The sequence below is a fragment of the Pipra filicauda genome, unplaced genomic scaffold (genome assembly GCF_003945595.2).
Source record: "Pipra filicauda isolate LSUMZ 115617 unplaced genomic scaffold, ASM394559v2 scaffold319_size1146426_pilon, whole genome shotgun sequence".
NCBI classification, from domain to species: Eukaryota; Metazoa; Chordata; class Aves; order Passeriformes; family Pipridae; genus Pipra; species Pipra filicauda.
The window spans coordinates 392531-409766 of NW_024104442.1; the positions used below are offsets into that span (position 1 = coordinate 392531).

At 49.7% G+C, this 17236-nt stretch overlaps 2 protein-coding genes across 3 annotated transcripts in view; both read left to right on the plus strand.

The window, feature by feature from the left end:
- Positions 1-9465, plus strand: part of LOC113996704 (syntaxin-binding protein 4-like) — a 46794-nt gene extending 37329 nt beyond the window's left edge. The window contains exons 13-22 of one of the 2 annotated variants that reach the window (XM_039383638.1): positions 72-168; positions 2166-2293; positions 2760-2852; positions 3385-3450; positions 3547-3735; positions 4179-4295; positions 5534-5583; positions 6433-6563; positions 7816-7873; positions 8635-9465. In XM_039383638.1, coding sequence (XP_039239572.1) covers positions 72-168; positions 2166-2293; positions 2760-2852; positions 3385-3450; positions 3547-3735; positions 4179-4295; positions 5534-5583; positions 6433-6563; positions 7816-7873; positions 8635-8737 — 1032 coding nt within the window. In that variant the 3' untranslated portion in view covers positions 8738-9465. The remainder of the gene's footprint in view (positions 1-71; positions 169-2165; positions 2294-2759; positions 2853-3384; positions 3451-3546; positions 3736-4178; positions 4296-5533; positions 5584-6432; positions 6564-7815; positions 7874-8634) is intronic. The other variant, XM_027737909.2, reaches the window with a different exon arrangement.
- A 6163-nt stretch (positions 9466-15628) lies between these two features.
- SEC14L5 (SEC14 like lipid binding 5) overlaps positions 15629-17236 on the plus strand; it is a 39632-nt gene continuing 38024 nt past the window's right edge. The window contains exon 1 of the mRNA XM_039383630.1: positions 15629-15702. The gene's annotated coding sequence lies outside the window, so the exon portion shown is untranslated. The remainder of the gene's footprint in view (positions 15703-17236) is intronic.

Here is a 17236-nt window from a genome sequence, read left to right on the forward strand (position 1 = left end):
TCCCAGTGCTTACTCCAAAGAGTTGCTTTTCCAGTATTTTTCTTTTTAAAGGCTCCTTGTTTCTGCTCAAGGTTCTGCGGTATCTTGGCCTGGATGTGACCGAGGAGAAGAAGAGGCAGTTGCGGCAGAGCCTGACCACGGACTCGCAGGGGACGGTGGCCTACGGAGGTGAGCGGGACCTGGGCTGGGCCTGGGGAGCTTTGCTGGCAGATAAGAAAGGAGAGAGGCGGCAGGTGAGACCCTGCCTGGGCACTGATGGAGCCTCAAAACAGTTAAGAGAAGTCACAAACACAAAAAAAGGCATTTGGTAGAATCACAGAGTGGTTTGGGTTGGAAGAGACCTTAAAGCTCATCTCATTCCACCCCCTGCCAAGGGCAGGGACACCTTCCACTAGCCCAGGTTGCTCCAAGCCCTGTCCAACCTGGCCTTGGACACTTCCAGGGATGGGGCAGCCACAGCTTCTCTGAGCAACTGTGCCAGGGCCTCACCACCCTCACAGGGGAGAATTTCTTCTTAACATCTAATCTAAACCTACTCTCTGTCAGTTTAAAGTCATTCCCCTTGTCCTATCAGATGTAAAATCAGACTAAAATAAAAGTTGCTGCAAGGGCTCACTTAAAATCCCAGCTTTCCTAGCAGGAGCTGACCAGAGGACACACAGAAAATAAAAGCCAGCTCTGCTTTCTGTGACCTGCCAGAGCATGTCTGACCCACAAAGTCTGCTCCCCAGAAGGTCCTTAGTAAAAATCCAAAGCCATCAGCAATGTCCCCACCAGACAGAACAGACACAAGGCAACTTGGACCAATGTGTTTGTGCAGAGCGAGGGCTGGGACACAAAACCACGTGAGGCCTGTGCAAACCTCATGAGGTTCAACAAGGCCAAGTGCAAGGTTCTGCACCTGGGTCGGGGCAATCCAGGGCATGGACCCAGGCTGGGCAGAGAACAGATGGAGAGCAGCCCTGGGAGAAGGATCTGGGGGTGCTGGTGGGTGAGGGGCTGGACATGCCCTGGCTGTGTGTGCTGGGACCCAGAAACCCCCCGTGCCCTGGGCTGATCCCACAGCGTGGGCAGCAGGGGAGGGGGGATTCTGCCCCTCTGCCCCCTCAGGTGAGACCCCCCTGCAGAGCTGCCTCAGGATATGGGGGAACCAACAGCACAAAGACACGGAGCTGTTGGAGAGAGTCCAGAGGATGCCATGGAGATGCTCCAAGGGCTGGAGCCCCTCTGCTCTGGAGCCAGGCTGGGACAGCTGGGGGGGTTCACCTGGAGAAGAGAAGGCTCCAGGGAGACCTGAGAGCCCCTTCCAGGGCCTAAAGGGGCTCCAGGAGAGCTGGAGAGGGACTGGGGACAAGGGTCTGGAGTCATAGGCCAAGGGGGAATGACTTCCCACTGCTCAAGAGCAGGGTTGGATGGGATATTGGGAAGGAATTTTTGGCTGTGAGGGTGGTGAGGCCCTGGCACAGGTTGCCCAGAGAAGCTGTGGCTGCCCCATCCCTGGAGTGTCTAAGGTCAGGTTGGATGGGGCTTGGATTCACCTGGGCTAGTGGAAGGTGTCCATGCCCATGGCAGGGGGTGGAATGGGATGATCTTTAAGCCCAAGCCATTCCATGATTCTGTGATTCTGTGACTGGAGGCTCTGGGATTCAGGTGCCACCTCCCTGATGGCTCCCATCTGTCCCACACAGCCCCTCTTGTGCTTTCTTTCACATCTGAAAGCAAAATGAATCTGGATTTTCAGACTTGTCAATTTAACACCTTTTCTAAGTGCTGAACTCACCGAGTTGACTTTTTGTTTAAATCAGCAACATGAGAAATGGCAGCAGGAGGCAGGTGCAGGTCAGGGAAATGTAGGTTTGGCTTAAAGTTTTAAAACTCCCAGAACCACAATCATGAAAATTCCCCTCTGAAAATATCCGGGGGTTTTGGGTTTTAAAAGTAGGTTTTTTTCAATTGGATAAGAAACAAGAGTCTGATAAAGATTGCCAACAACTCATTTAAGCTTGATGGGATTGCTGAGGAACCCGGGAGTGTTAGAGAGGACTGTTTGGCATCTCCAAACCCTCTCTGATTGGCATCAGTGGTGCCCCAAAATCAGTGGCATTTTCTCCTAACACAAAACACTTTTCTCTTTTAGCCTGGTAAAAACTGCTTGTTTCTCACAGATGTTCTCCAAGCACTCAGGGATCTGATGCAGGAGGAGCTGGACGAGGCTGGTCTGGATTCCAACTCCATGCTCTTCACACAGCACGAAGTGGCCAATTTGCTGGATACATCAGCTTTTCACTCCCCGGTCAGTCAGTCCAAAGCTCTTCTTTCTGAAATCCATGGAATTCTGAGATGGGAAAAGCTAAATTGCCATTTTCTGATTGTCCTAGAGTTATAAAGAGAAGGCAGAACTAGGCATTAATCATTTTGATTATAGGAAATTCTATAAAAGACCTAAAACTACTCATTTTTAATAAGGAAATAATAACATCTATGGGATAATATGAGGAAGCAGCTTGGCAGTGATGCAGAAGGAAAAATAGCCGTAATTAATCAATATTAGCTAATTTCATTTGGTTCACAAAATGAAAATTCACCGTAAGACAACTATTGAACAATGACAGGGATCAGAGAGTGAAATCCTGTGGTGTGAAAAAAACCCCTGGTGCTGAATTATTTAATGTGCATTTTTATCTTTTGCATAAAAACGCTGACTCCTTCTTGAAGTGGTTTGGATTGGACGTGTGATGGGTCTGTCCCTCTCCTTGCAGACCTTTGACTCTCTCAACTGCAACGGCAACGAGGACCTGGAGCAGCTGCAGCTGGAGATGACGGATCTGCGGCACGAAGTCCGACGGCTAAAGGTGGAGCAGCTTTCCTGGCTGGGGCCTTCTGTTGAGGTTGTCCACGGGGGTAATGGTGTGGCCTGTTCCTCTTGAGGAGTCGCCAGTTTGCATTCTGTGCATTCCTTGTCACAAAGGAGCCTCTCACCCTCCGCTCTCCTTAATTGCCTCTTTCTCACTCTCAACTTCAAACAAAACCTTATTTGTACTCAAAGTCTGCAGTCCCTTCTTAGAAGAGTTAATATATTTAAAAATACCAAAGAGTGCCTCACGAGTCATTCAAGTCCATGATAAACAGAAGGAACCACCTGGGCTCCCACCCTCTCTTGGCTGCAGATCCCCAGTGAGGCTGTCAGCACCATGCTTGTGTCCAAGGGGGTTTCTGCAGACCTGCAGTTCACAGGCCAAAAAAGTTTTCCCTGTGGCAGGGAGAGTGCACAGAACTCCCTCTGTAAAATAATATTCTGGTGGGTAGGGGCTACAAGACCAGGGCATTTTCTAGAGAACGTCCTGTCACTTGTTGCTGCTAACCCAGTGAAAATATTTGCTCTAGTCCCTCCTGAAAGAGGTGGAGAACAGCAAGAAGTCAATGGAAGATGAGCTTCAGAGGCTGAACCAGGTTAGTGAAGGGGTTTCTGGGGCCCTTAGGATGAGTTTGGTGGTTGGCAGCTGAGGGGGATGTGGTGAGTTCACCAGAACTTCTCACTGCTTCCAGAAAGCTCTGGGGTTCCTCTCCGAGAACCGGACGCTGCACAACAAGCTGCAGATGGCCGAGGTGGTGCAGAGACAGGCCCACAGCGCCGAGCAGGACTACGAGGAAGTGATCCACTTGCTGGAAGCTGAAATTGCAGAACTGAAGATGCAGCTGGCAGGGAAGAAAGCAAAACACGTCTCTGAAATAGAGGTAATGCAACCCCCCAGCCTGGGAAAGCCCCACAACCTTACAGACCCTTCTGTGGGTTCAGAGAATCATGGAATGGTTTGGGCTGGAAGGAGCCTTGGAGCTCATCTCATTCTGCCCTGCCGTGGGCAGGGACACCTTCCACAAGACCAGGTTGCTCAGACCCCCATCCGACCTCGCCTTGAACACTTCCAGGGACAGGGCAGCCAGAACTAAGGTTCCCCTCCTTCTTTTTATACAGGAGAAAATGAAATAGCACATAGATCATTTGTTGTGTGTGACCCCAGGGCCAACATGCTCTCTGTGTTATAATTTGCATCATTCCCACTGTCCCTTCCCAAAGGACACTGCTTTTGTGTGTAGCAAATGTCATAAACTGGTGCTTCCAAAAGCCGAGGCTGCAGCATCACCACCACCTCTCTCTTCCTTCTGTGTCCCTGTGTCAGGAGGACATCCTGGAGCTGAAGAGGCAGCTGTCCCTGGCTGATGGCCAGTTACGGAAATCAGAAGTCTCACGGAAGCGCCTGGAGATCTGCAATAGGAAACTGCTCCTGTTTGTGCAGGTGAGGTGTGGAGCCACCTCGGTGCTGTGCCATCCTGCAGCCTCCCACCTTAAGGGGGACTTTGCAAGTCCAATGAACTTCCTGCTCCATAAGCAAGAGGGTTTTTTTTTTCCCTACCTCACCCTAAAAAGACACTGTCTGTTGGCTGAGAGGAACCAGGGGATGAACTCATATATCTTCACATCCCTAAGAGCAATGTCAGCTCCGTGGGGCAGGTTTTGCTGGTGGCTCTGCTCTCCCTGGGTCTCACCCAGGGATGTCTCACCAGCCCCACCAGGATGTTCTGGTTGAGGCTGTTCCAGGAGCTCTGCTGTTGAAATCATCCCTGCAAACCTTCCCTGGGTAGAGCTGCTGGTTGCTTCTCTACAAACTTGAAGAGTGGTTTTCTTCTTCCAGTGCTTCCCCCCCACCCCAGATTCCCTGAAAAATCCCACACACAATTGGTTTAGTCTTTTAATTGGCTGTTCTTCCACTTCACTCACTGTATTGGGAATACCAGTGTGTGTAATCAGTAAACTGGCCAGTATGAGAGGCTCTAATACTCAGTGTATCTGCTGTGGCTTCTAGTGGCCTGTCCCAAGAGCTCTTCAAATCAAGAGGAAACAGTGGAGCAAAAGGAAATGTAGATGCTGTGTCCTCTGCTCCAGAGAAGGAAGAATTAAAATGCCTCCAGACGGGCAGCACTACGTGCTGGAGCCTGTGCAGTTTGGGGTCAGACTTTGGAAATGTATTTAACTTGACCCCAGGGTCAAACATCACAGGATTTTGAGCACTGGACCAAAATATCTTCCTTTTTCATCCACCCCTCAGTAGTGTCTGGGAAGTCATGACCCATGTATGTAATGAGAGCTTACACGTGCAGGTACAACCCAGAATCCAGGGATTGCTGGCAGCAGTGATCAAGGCTTGCTGAAATATAGCCTGCAAAAATGTTCTTTGGAAGAGGATTTTTGTGTTGCATTTCATGTATTTTAGCACTGGCATTAAAATGCAGAATTCAGATGTGTCTGTGGATTTGCATAGGCTGCAAATGTTGCCTGAGCTGCAAAAGGCCTTGAGATATTCCCTTCAAGGGCAATGAATAAGCAGAAGCTGATTACTGTCATATTAAATCTGATCATCAGGAAAAACCCATGGGGTTTGTTCTCAGGAATTATTCAGTCCTACAAGTTTGAAATCTTTTTTTTTTCTTTTTTTTTTTTTTTTTTTTTTTTTTTTTTTTTTTTGTTGCATGGCAGAACGTTCACAAGGTCCTGAGCACACCCAGTCATTTACCAGATGAGAAAAGGTAGGAGATGGCTCCTGGGAATGGTGAACAGCAACATGAAATGTCCTTTTCTGACCTGTCTCAGGGGAAGGTGCTTCACACGTAACCTACCCAGAGTTTCTAAACACGCTCTGGGAGGGAAACTATGGGAGAAAGATGATCTGGGGGCTGCTGGTGGGCTGGTGCTGGGGGGGGTTGGCCTCTGTTCAGGCTTTTTTGGGAAATGAGTTGCTGAAACACTGCTCTGGTTAAGTTGCTTTGTTAGCAGAGACCTTAAGAAGGTTGTTTCAGAATTTTGACCCACCTGCTTTTCCACACATAAACCAGGTTTTTTCTCCAGGAGCATATATCCTTATTTATCAGCAGTTACAGTAGATGAGCGTAAGCAAAGAGCTTCACACGGCTCTCAACTGCATGAATGGCTGCAGAAATAGAGCTTAGGCTCCTGGACTCCCCCCCAGCCTGAACCTATGTCCTACCATGTGGGAATAAATGTATCACAACTCTCTGTGTGTTTTTAACTGATTAAATCATTGAAAGCTCACTGTCCCATGGATAATGACCAGCCCCTTTAAAAAAACTATGTTTTAAGAAGGATGGAGAACAGTTTTTAAGTGTCCAGGATGGTTATTTCTAATGTAATGAGGGGAAAATACTTTAGAGAAATTCTAAAGAATACTTTGATATCTGTCTGTAACAAAACAGTGCAAGCCTGTCTAACAGAGAGTCTCCCATGCTGCTGAGGGGTTGAGATGCAATCCCCCCTGAACACCCAGAATTTATGTAGCACATCCCTCATGAGAGGCTGGCCAGGATTTTCAATGACCCTTCCATGACAGAAGTATTGATGGCACTTTCCATATTTATAAGCGTCAACAATGCAACAGAAGAGGATAAAACAGACGCAGTCTCAGACACATCTCTTCCATCTTCAGATCTTGTTGACCTCTTGCTGTCAGAAGCTAAAGAACTGTTAGCACCAATCCTCTCCAGCAAGGATGGTAAGCACTAAATTCACTGGAGAAACCTGAATCCAGGCAGGTCTCAGGGACGTCTGTCAGTGTCAGGGACAGTTTGCACCACCTTCCACAACTTTGGCCATACCTCCCATACATGTACCTGATTGTCTCATGCAAACAGAGATGGAATTGCCCTCCCTGTATCCATGTGACTCATCTCGGAATCTGAAATGCAGACTTGCAGGGTAAGGAGTCAAAGGTGCCACTTGTGCTCAAGCCCACAGGAAAGTGAAAAAAAAATATCAGGAAGGAGGGTGGTTTCACAGAATCATAGAACTGCTGGTTGAAAGGGACTGCTGGAGATCAGGAGTCAAATCTTCTGCCCCAGGTAGGACCACCCCACTAGATGGGATCTGCAGGGGCTTTAGCCAGCTTTAGTTCAGCCTCCCAGGGTGTTGATCCACAGCCTTCCAGGATGATGTGTTCCTTCACTGAGGAAGGTTTTCCCAGCACCCAGCCTGAACTGCCCCAGGGCAGGATGTGGCCACTGCCCCCAGTTACAGTGTCTGCACTGCCAAGAACAGCTTGGCTCCAGCATCCTTCTCACTGCCCCTGCAGAGGCAGTGCTGTGGCCTCTCGGCCTCCTCTTTGCCAGGTTAGACACACCCAGCTCCCTCAGCCCTCCCCAGCCTCTCCTTGCAGGTAATGAGCCCTGGGGCTCCCACTGCTGGACCCCATCCAGTTTTCCAACAGCTTTGAACTAGGGATCCAACCCTTCCTTGTGCCATCCAGGTCTGGCTGCAGCAATGCTGAGCAGAGGGAACAGTCAGCTCCCCATTTCCTTGGCGTACAAACCAGTCACACTGATGAGAAAATCAGAGAAAAGCCATCCAGCTCCATGGGAGTCTGGATTAACTTCCCTAGACTGGGACTCTGAGCTAGCCCATGAGCCATAAACAATTCTTGGCAGCAGTTATTTGGCCCCACTTGTCTCTTTCCACACCAAATGAGTTTCTGATCTCCTCTGTGTCATGACCAGGTGAGCAAACAGCCCCAAACAGGTGCCCAGTCTTTGCTCTTTGATGCTCTTCACCAACTCAACATGGCCATGGCCCAGCACTGGATTTCTCTCAGGGAAATAATTGTAGCCTTTCAGGAGCACCTCTGACATATGAGTGTGTCAGCATTTTCCAAGTTCCTGCCTCATTTAAAGGGGAATTATCATAATGTAGCAGCACATTGGGCATGTTTTCTAACCCTTCACTTACACTTGGCTGTGTGCTTCCATTTGCAGCTCTGCCATGGGACAAGGACCAGTGCCTGCCTGCTGAAGGAATCCCAAATTACAAGGAGTAGGTGTCAGAACTCTGGTCTGTAATTTTGACAACGCACATACTAAAAATTCCTGTTTTGTTTGTTGGGTTTTTTTAATCAAAACTGTTGCTTGACAACTTTTAATCAGATAGAGGCCTCCAGATGCCATGTCAGAGAAATACATCCCTTTCTAGACAGCAAGAGACTTCCTGCCCTGTACAGTGAAGGATGCTGTGAATTCCTGGATCTCTCTTTTGTTTTCTAAAATGTTGTTATTCCTTCAGGCCAGATGGGGATTTGTGGCTCTGTGGCTTGTCTAGCTGGCATTTTTGTAATGCATAAGGGAAAAATCATCACTGAATGTGTTAATCTTTTATGCTGTGGTATCAGGATGCTGTCAAGCCCTGGCCAGGGAGAGCAGGATGACATGGTTTTGTTTGAACCTTAAATTTCCCTAAAACCTCTTAAATGGCTTATATTTAACAGAGCTGTATCCTAAAGTTATCTGCTGAAAGGGCACTTTAAGACCTAAATGTCTCCTATTACTGTCTGAGCTGATCACCTTAGCTCAAACTGAAGACTTGCCAGCACAGTTCTTCAGTTAGGTACAAAATAGACGTTTGAAAACCACAATTTCAAGGTTATAAAAAGCATTTTCAGACAAGACAGACGGCCAGCACAGACCACGAGCCAGGCAAGATCCGTGGCCTCCTCTTCTTTCCCAAGTAACCAGTGCTGTCTTCACATTGTCCTCTGTGTCCTCCTCCCAGGCCACCTAACCCCTATTTCTCCTCTTCAGCCACCTCCATCAGAAGACCACGTGGCCCCCTCCTGCGAGCCAGACCAAGAGTGAGGAACCACAGCCACCGAGTCCAGCGGAGCTGCCGAAGAAGCCGACATAAATGTCCCACAGCCTGGTCGTGCTCACACCACAGGTGCTGCTGTGCTGGGAGACGGGAAGGACACCCCATGGGCACCTCTCCAGGCAAAGCAGACTGAGAACAAGCTTCCTGACATGAGATTAACTCTTCCTCACTGTCCAAGACTTTTTCAGCGACCTCCCCTGCGCGTCTACCTCCGAGTTATCATACAAGGCTATTTGCTCACGGTTCTGCAGCTTTATAGGAAAAGTATTCTCAAGAGGCTCCAGGGGCCTGGATTTCAGTGGCAGCCTTTTAGAGCTTGTATTCTGGGTAGTAAGAGGAGCATGAACTCTCCTGAGGGACTCGGGGGTCTCCAACAGACTCCTTTTGGTATTTCAGATGGAAAACCAAAGTCTATTTAGTGACTGTAATCAAAGCAGCTTAATCTGTAGCGTCCTAGCTGTCTTGGGATAGGTACTGCTCTTTTTATTCTTTTTGTATAGCTTATCCCAGCTGCAATGCTTGAAGAGGAAAGCACCATCTCAGCCAGTTGTTGGACCAAGAGCACAGGGATATCCAGCGAGACGGTCCAGTGACAACGGACACCGTCCCGGAATGTGAGAGGGGACATAGTGGACATAGTGAACACAGCTCAGTAAAGGTCCACGGTGTCACTGAGAAATGAGATACACATGATGCAAGAGTGTACTGTGAGAGGGCAGTTAATGGGGCACAGATCTGAGATGAACAGAAGGTCTGGAAAATAAAATGGAAACACTTCTCAAAGGCGTTTGCTCTCTGGGCTGTGATTGCAGTGGTTGTGTTCAGAGTCTCTGAGACAAAGACACAGCCTGAGTCCATTTTTCCTCCCTCTGATTTTGGCAGCTCCTAGTGAGATGCATTAAGAAGCTGCAGGGAAATGGGGTGCAATCTGGCTTTTACAAATAATTTGTTAAGATTACTTCAAATCTCCTTTGTGGGGGTTCAAAGCATGTGGATCCTTCATAGCCTAAATTAAAGGCTTAGGAAAAATCATGACCCTCACCAGTATCTACTGCACTTGGGGATATCACTGCACTGCTAAACCAGTAAGTGTGTAATGGAATATATCCCATAAATAACCAGTCTGAAATGTTGGTTAAACTTAATTTCATAGCTTAAAGCAAATAAATCTTGTGAATCCATGCCTTGGGATATAATTTAAAGGACTTCTTTCAAAAGGACACATAATTCTTTGGACCACTCACAAGGAATATTCCCAGGGAGAAGATACTTTCAAAAAATATTCATCTTGGGATAGCTTATGTTTAATAACTCATTCCCCAGTGCTCTCTGTTTCGATGGAATGATAGTAAATACTGGTGTTACCTGTGGGTTTGGCCCTATGGCTTTGTTCTCACCCCCTGTGTTATACAGACAGGTAAGAGGTGCACAGAGCAAAATCTAGTCTCACCAGTTTGGTGTACCCTGACTCCGGAAAAACACCTCGAGTTCCCCTGGGGCAGATCCCAATGTGCTCCTGGCAGTGTGTCTTCAAAAGCATTTGGCCGGGAGCTGCATCCTGGGAGATGTCTCCGGCCGCTGCTCGCCCTCGGCAGGGAACAGCACCAACAAGATTTTGGGATGTAGCAGGGCTGTGCTGTGTCATTCCATCCACCCAACGGCACTTGAGACACTTGGTAGAAAAGGGAGGAGTTATGAGGGAAACAGAACTGTTCAGGCTGAACTTAGATCTTGCGGAAATGAACAGAAGTTTTAATACCAACTGTGAGAATCATGGAATTTTCTCAAAATACAAGTATTGAACTCCACCTCCCTGAGTGCTGGAAAGGCACAGCCCAGTCCTGTCCCAGCAGGGACCAGTTACGTGGTCCAAAAGAGAATATCCTTGACGCTGCTTCCATAGTCAAGTGATCTGCATTTGAACGTCCCAAGAAAGAAGACTTTGTATCAAAGCATCCCAGTGGGTGAGGGCTTGGATGAGACAGGCACCACGCAGGTGGTGCTGGCACCTGGCAAGGGGTGAAAACAACAGGATGCTGCCCCAAGGCCGCTGGCTTTGGGGTCTCCTGAGCAGTCTGTCAGCAAAGGAGCCAGGAAGAAATTAACCTTTCCAAAAGCCCTGACAGTTCTGTGCTCTCTGGAAAAGAAATCCTCCATGTTCCCATCAGCCACTGGAGACCCTCGTGTGGAGTGAGGATCAAGCACTGTGTGCTTTCCAAAGTTTTCATATTTCTTATCTGGTTTCCAATATTTTCTTTGAATTTATCATGTTCCTTTTGCCTTTGCTTCGAGCACAGAAAACTTTCTGCTCTCTATTAATAGCGTTGTTACCAACCACTACCTTCGCAGAGCAACGCTCAGAGCTAAGCTCTGCTGAGCGCTCTGCTCCTGGAGGTGATGCTGATTCCAGTGACCCAGAATAACAAACCTGTGTCATGCTTTACTCGCAGGCAAGTGGAATTAGGCAGAACTCAGGGCTGACATCTCCTCACAGAGCTACCGAGAGGCAAAAGGGGAAACGCTAAAGGAACAAACAGCACGCGAGGAGCGGTCACAGATCACGTCATTGAACAGGACGGGTTTTATTTACGCAGGGCCTGTCTAGCACTGCAAGGGACCTGAATTCTGAATTCATTTGCAATATTTTAGCTTGCTTGTAAGGCTGTGGAGATGTGCTGCTGTCACAATGTGCTGTGTTTGTCTCAGAGTATCTGTCTCAGAGGGTCCCAGTGTGACTGCACAGAAATGAGGAGGAGTATTTGTGATAAAAACGAGTCCTGCATGGTATCAGATCATCCTGAGTGGCCTCCCAGTACCTGAAGGGAGCCTACAGGAAAGATGCAGAGGGATTTTTCACAAGAGTATGTAGTGATAGGACAAGGGGCAATGGATTAAAACTGAAAGAGAGAAGGGTTAGATGGGATATTGGGAAGAAATTCTTCCCTGTGAGGGTGGTGAGGCCCTCGCACAGGTTGCCCAGAGAAGCTGTGGCTGCCCCATCCCTGGAAGTGTCCAAGGCCGGGTTGGACGGGGCTTGGAGCAACCTGGGCTAGTGGAAGGTGTCCCTGCCCATGGCAGGGGGTGGGACTGGATGATCTTTAAGGTCCCTTCCAACACAAACAATTCTGGCACTCTATGATAAGATGGAAAATGGCAAATATTTTATGATCTATGTGAGAAAATGCAGAGTCCCCCTAAACAGAAATAACCAAGCATGTTCAACACATCCCATGTGATAAACTCAGAAAGATACATTTAAAGAGCATCAGCAGGGTCAGATGTTGAGCTGGAAGATTCGGGGGTTAACCATCAGTGATGTGATGGGTTTATTTTGTATTTTTCTTATGCAAAGAGAAATTCAGTTCTTAACTATTGGTGGGTTGCAGGTTGGGGGACCTCTCTTCCTCACAGAATAAACCAAAACAAGATTCGAGTATCTGTTTTAACAGCTGCAAAAGCAGTGAAGGAGGAGCAGGGAGTCACCTCAGCATCGTGTTGAAAGGTGAATGTAGCAGAGGGCCATTAACACACTGTTTATCTGCAGTCCTGTGGGCAAGGTAACCCAATCTGCTCTAAATGTGCTGGGCTTGAGCTCGTTGGCTCTCCAGTTTCATCCCTGACAGTGATCTCTGCCATCCCACTGTGTGACCTTGGGCAGTTCACTTCAGCCCTGTTTTGCACCAGAAAATAAATGGGACTGAGAGTATCAGGGGAAGACAAAGCCCTGGGGACCCATATGATATGAGGGGACAAGAGGCACAAGAGGATGTGTGAGTGGTGTGGGATCAAGTACTGCTGATCTGTGTTTTCAGAGAAGAAAGTGAAGAAAGCCTCAATATTTCAACTTTTGCTGGCTCTCAAAACAACAGATCCAACTTTTGCTTAGCTTTGGTGAAACAGAGCGAAGTTAAGTGCTAAAGGTTTCTCTAGAGAGGTGTGAAGGTGAAATCCATCCCTGAACACTGCAGTGGAGTGGGCTGGTGTGTGTACTCCCAACGCTGGAGCTCCACTCAGTGACTCCCAGCTCCACTCAGTGACACCTGGACTGAAGCCCAGCTTTAGAGAGTGGGAATCCACTTCCACGCTGCTTTAAAGATGGCTCTAAAAAGCAGGTGAACTCAGCTGCTGAATTTTTAAAGAGGCTCTTTAATGATTTAACAGTGCTGATTTTCTCAGGGTTGTTGAACACGTGTGAAAGGGGGCTGGAAAGCACCTCCTCAGTGTGATGATGCAGGAAGGGCCGGGCTGGTGGTGTGATACTGCCTTTCCTCTTCTGCTTTTCCTCAGGGGTCGGGGGGCTCTTTCTCCTGCTCAGGGCCGAGTCTGCCCCAGCACCTCCATGACAGACCACACAGTTTTCTGGCCTCACTGACTGCAGCGTTGCCCCAAACCTCCTTTGCAGCTTCTTCCGGGGTTTTCATAATAATATAATTAGGAATTACAACACCATGAACAATCCCTACAAGTTTTCTCTGCATGTGATGTACCGGCTTGCTTGAATTTTTTAAATTTATGCCAACAGATGAGGTATAAATGCTTAGACAAAGAGAGTTTGCGGTGAAAAGCCCTTGGTAATGGGGGAAGTGAAGACTGAATGATATCTCCAGACCAGATGTCCTTCCTGGAAGACCTTCTCCTTTCTAACTGCAGGACTGGCAGCAGTTCCTGGGCTGGGCTGCTGTGGGGTGAGAACTTCTTTCTGAGCAGCTCCCATGAGAAATACTGAGGGTCAGTGCCAGCCCTTGAGGCAAGAACCCAGTCCTGGTAGGGGGAAGGACGGCCAGAGACTTCAAGGCCCTTGGGAATGCTGTGGAAAGTTGGCTTTGCATCAGGGAAAAAGGTGACTGACACTGGAAGATGCCAAGGTGACCTTTTGGCAGCAGGAGAAAATAAATGTTGGAAAATGGGAATTACAGTCAGGGCTGCCCAGCAGAGAAAAGGACAGGATGGGACTCATCAAAATCTCATCCAGTTTTTATGAGTAGAACAAAAGGAAAACTACCACAACTAAGGCACAAAGTGGTTATGGGTTGGTGTAAGTTTTGGAGCAAGAGGATGGAAATAATGGGGGGGTTCCTTCTATTTTCTCTGAGAAAATTTACAGTGAAAAAGAAACGGGAGAGAAATATATCATCTTTGGAAAAAAAAGTTCCATTCTGAATGGGAAATTCAGAATATTTATCAATAAATATATTTATATATTCAGAATGTTTATGTATAAAGTAAACGTAGATGTTGCAGGTCTGGGGTAACTTTGTGGATTTTAATGCCCAGCTGTTGTGCAAAGGCCTTTAGGAAAAGTGCTCTGAGTCCACAGACTGCAGCTTCGGGAGCTTTGTGAGTTCATTGTTTTCAGAGCAGTGTCAGGGCTAGGCTCCTCGCTCTGAGATAGCAGAACATTTCAGGAAATGCTGCTGATCAGAAATAGAACCGCAGCTTCCTGAAATGCCCCCAGATAAGGGGATGCTCTACAGCTGGAAGTGATAAGGAGACAGGAAAAGACAAAGCAGCAGTAAATGTAATTTACTTCAATAACATCAGGCAAAGTAGCACCTGGTTCCTAGGGAGATCCTGAAAGGAGGCTTTGAAGGTACAAAACACACACAAGCTGGTCTCCCTCTCCTTCCCCACTCTTCGTGCCACATGCCCCTCCTGTGCCTGCCCAGCAGCTCTCTCTGCCACCCCAAAGTTCTCCAGCCTGGGCGTCGTTTCCTCCACAGAGCCATGTCCTTAAGGGCCATCCCTGGATGGTGACAACTCTCTGCCACAGCTTCTTTCCCCAGCACATGCCTTGACCAACAGGGCCCACTCACCATGTGCCCCCAGGCACAGGGCAAGGACAAAGTCCCCAAGGCTCATGAGCCAACGTACAGATTTTCAGAGATGGTGGGAGAGGAGGAGGCTGAGAAGTGAGGATGCATCCCAGTGTCCTTCTCTACATCCCTCCCCCTTGTACCTCGTTGGAGATTTGAGTTATGGGAATCTTTGCAGAAAGTGCGAGTTTATAGTCACCTAATAAATCAAACAATACACTGCACTGATGGCATTAAGGGCTGAGGTGAGCAGCATCTTTGTTCATGAAGGGCTGATTGTGATTAGTGGGATTAGGTCCTGTTTGGGAGCTGTGGCTCTGCCTCCTCCAGCCCTGACCTGAGCAGGTTCCTCCTCAAGGGCAGGTGCCAGTTTGGGAAGAAGCACAGAATCATGGAATATGCCGAGTGGGAAGGGACCCACAAGGATCATTGAGTCCAACCTCTGGGCCTGCCCAGGACACTCCAACAATCCCGCCCTGTCCGTGAAAGCATTATCTAAGTGCTCCTTGAGCTCTGGCAGCCTTGGGGCCTTGACCACTCTGTAGGATGGGGTGAGCTCATCACACCCCCCCTCGTTATTCTTCCTCTCTGCTCTTACAAGACCCCACTTGGACACATGTCCAGGTCTGGGGTCCTCAGCACAGGAAGCTGCTGGAGCGAGTCCAGAGGAGCTCACGGAGATGCTCCAAGGGCTGGAGCCCCTCTGCTCTGGAGCCGGGCTGGGAGAGCTGGGGGGGCTCACCTGGACAAGAGAAGGCTCCAGGGAGACCTGAGAGCCCCTTGCAGGGCCTAAAGGGGCTCCAGGAGAGCTGGAGAGGGACTTGGGACAAGGGCCTGGAGGGACAGGCCAAGGGGGAATGGCTTCCCACTGCCAGAGGGCAGGGTTAGATGGGACATTGGGAAGGAATTCTCCCCGGCACAGGGTCCCCGCTCCCCCCTCAGGCCGGACCCGCCCGCGCCTCACGGGCAAGGCGGGGGGGGCGGGGGAGGGGCGCGCACGTGCGCGGGGGCGGGGCCTCCCCGCGCCCCCCCCGCAGCACAATGGACAGCGCCCGGCGGGGGCGGGGCAGGGGGCGGGGCCGGCGGGGGGCGGGGGCGGGGCGGGCGGGGCCGAGGGAGCCGCGGGAGCGGGACCGGCCGGGCTGGGGCGGCACCGCCGTGAGGGAGCGGGACCGGGCGAGGAGGGAGGTACGGGATGTGGGGCATGGATATGGGGTGTGGGAGATGGGAATGGATATGGGGGGTGGGGTGTGGGATAGGGGGTATGGGATATAGGGTGTGGGATGTGGGATATGGGGTATGGGATATAGCATGTGGAGTATGGGATATAGGATATAGGGTGTGGGATATGGGGTATGGGATATAGGATATAGGGTGTGGGATGTGGGATATGGGGTATGGGATATAGCGTGTGGAGTATGGGATATAGGATATAGGGTGTGGGATATGGGGTATGGGATATGGGATACAGCGTGTGGAGTATGGGATATAGGATATAGGGTGTGGGATATGGGGTATGGGATATGGGATACAGCGTGTGGAGTATGGGATATAGGGTGTGGGATGTGGGATATGGGGTATGGAATATAGCATGTGGAGTATGGGATATAGGATATAGGGTGTGGGATGTGGGATATGGGGTATGGGATACAGCGTGTGGAGTATGGGAGGCGGCCCCGGTGGGCAGTGTCCTGCGGGGTCCCCCGTGGCGGAGGGAGGGCGGAGGGGGCTGAGGCTCGTCCCGGCCCGTGTGCCCGGACCCCCGCGGGCGCTGGGCGGGTGGGGGGGTGAGGGGATGCCGGGAGCCGCTGTCCCTCAGAGACGGGAAGCCAACAGGGAAATTTTAGCCATGATCCTTTGGGATCAGGGAGGGAGCCGGTGAGGAGCTGGGCGGTGGGCTCGGGCTGCCGGGGGGTCTCTTCGGGTCTGCTGAAAAGATGCCCCAGTTTGAAAGTTGTCAGGTTCGTGTCCTGCTCGGAGGGGTGGGATGGACGCTGGCTCAGGGTGGGCTGAGCCGGGGAGGGGGCTGTGAGTGGGACCCGGCATAGCTCTGGAATGGTGCCTGCTGAGCTCCCCACAGGGCTCGGGGCTCGAAAAATCTACCCAAAAACTAGCCCTGAAGGATTTGTGAACTCAAAGGGTGACCCTGGTAAATGGCTTTTAAATGCAGTGACAGATTTAACAGGTTGCCCAGAGAAGCTGTGGCTGCCCCTGGATCCCTGGAAGTGTCCAAGGCCAAGTTGGATGGGGCTTGGAGCAACCTGGGCTGGTGGAAGGTGTTCCTGCCCATGGCAGGGGGTGGAACAAGATGAACTTTAAGGCCCCTTCCAAAGCAGTCTGTGACTGTATGTTTTCAGGTCAGCTTCCAGGTAAACCAGATATGTTCTCTGGGTCATTTGGCTTAATTCCTCCAAGCAGTAAAATCGGCTTGTAGATTGTGAGAAGGGGTTTGTGTTGATGGCACTACTGATCTGGTTGGGATAATGAGAGCCTGTGTTCAAAGAAAATACAGCTGCGAACTTCACTCAAGGCAGGCTGAAACAGTTTGATGCTGGTGCTTTGCTGCACTGTCAAGTGACCTCCTGCCTGGATCTACTCTGGTTTTATGTGTTAAACAGAAGCATGGGGTCCTCAGCATAGGAAAGATGTGAACCTGCTGGAGAGAGTCCAGAAGAAGCCACTGAGATGCTCCAAGGGCTGGAGTCCCTCTGCTCTGGAGCCA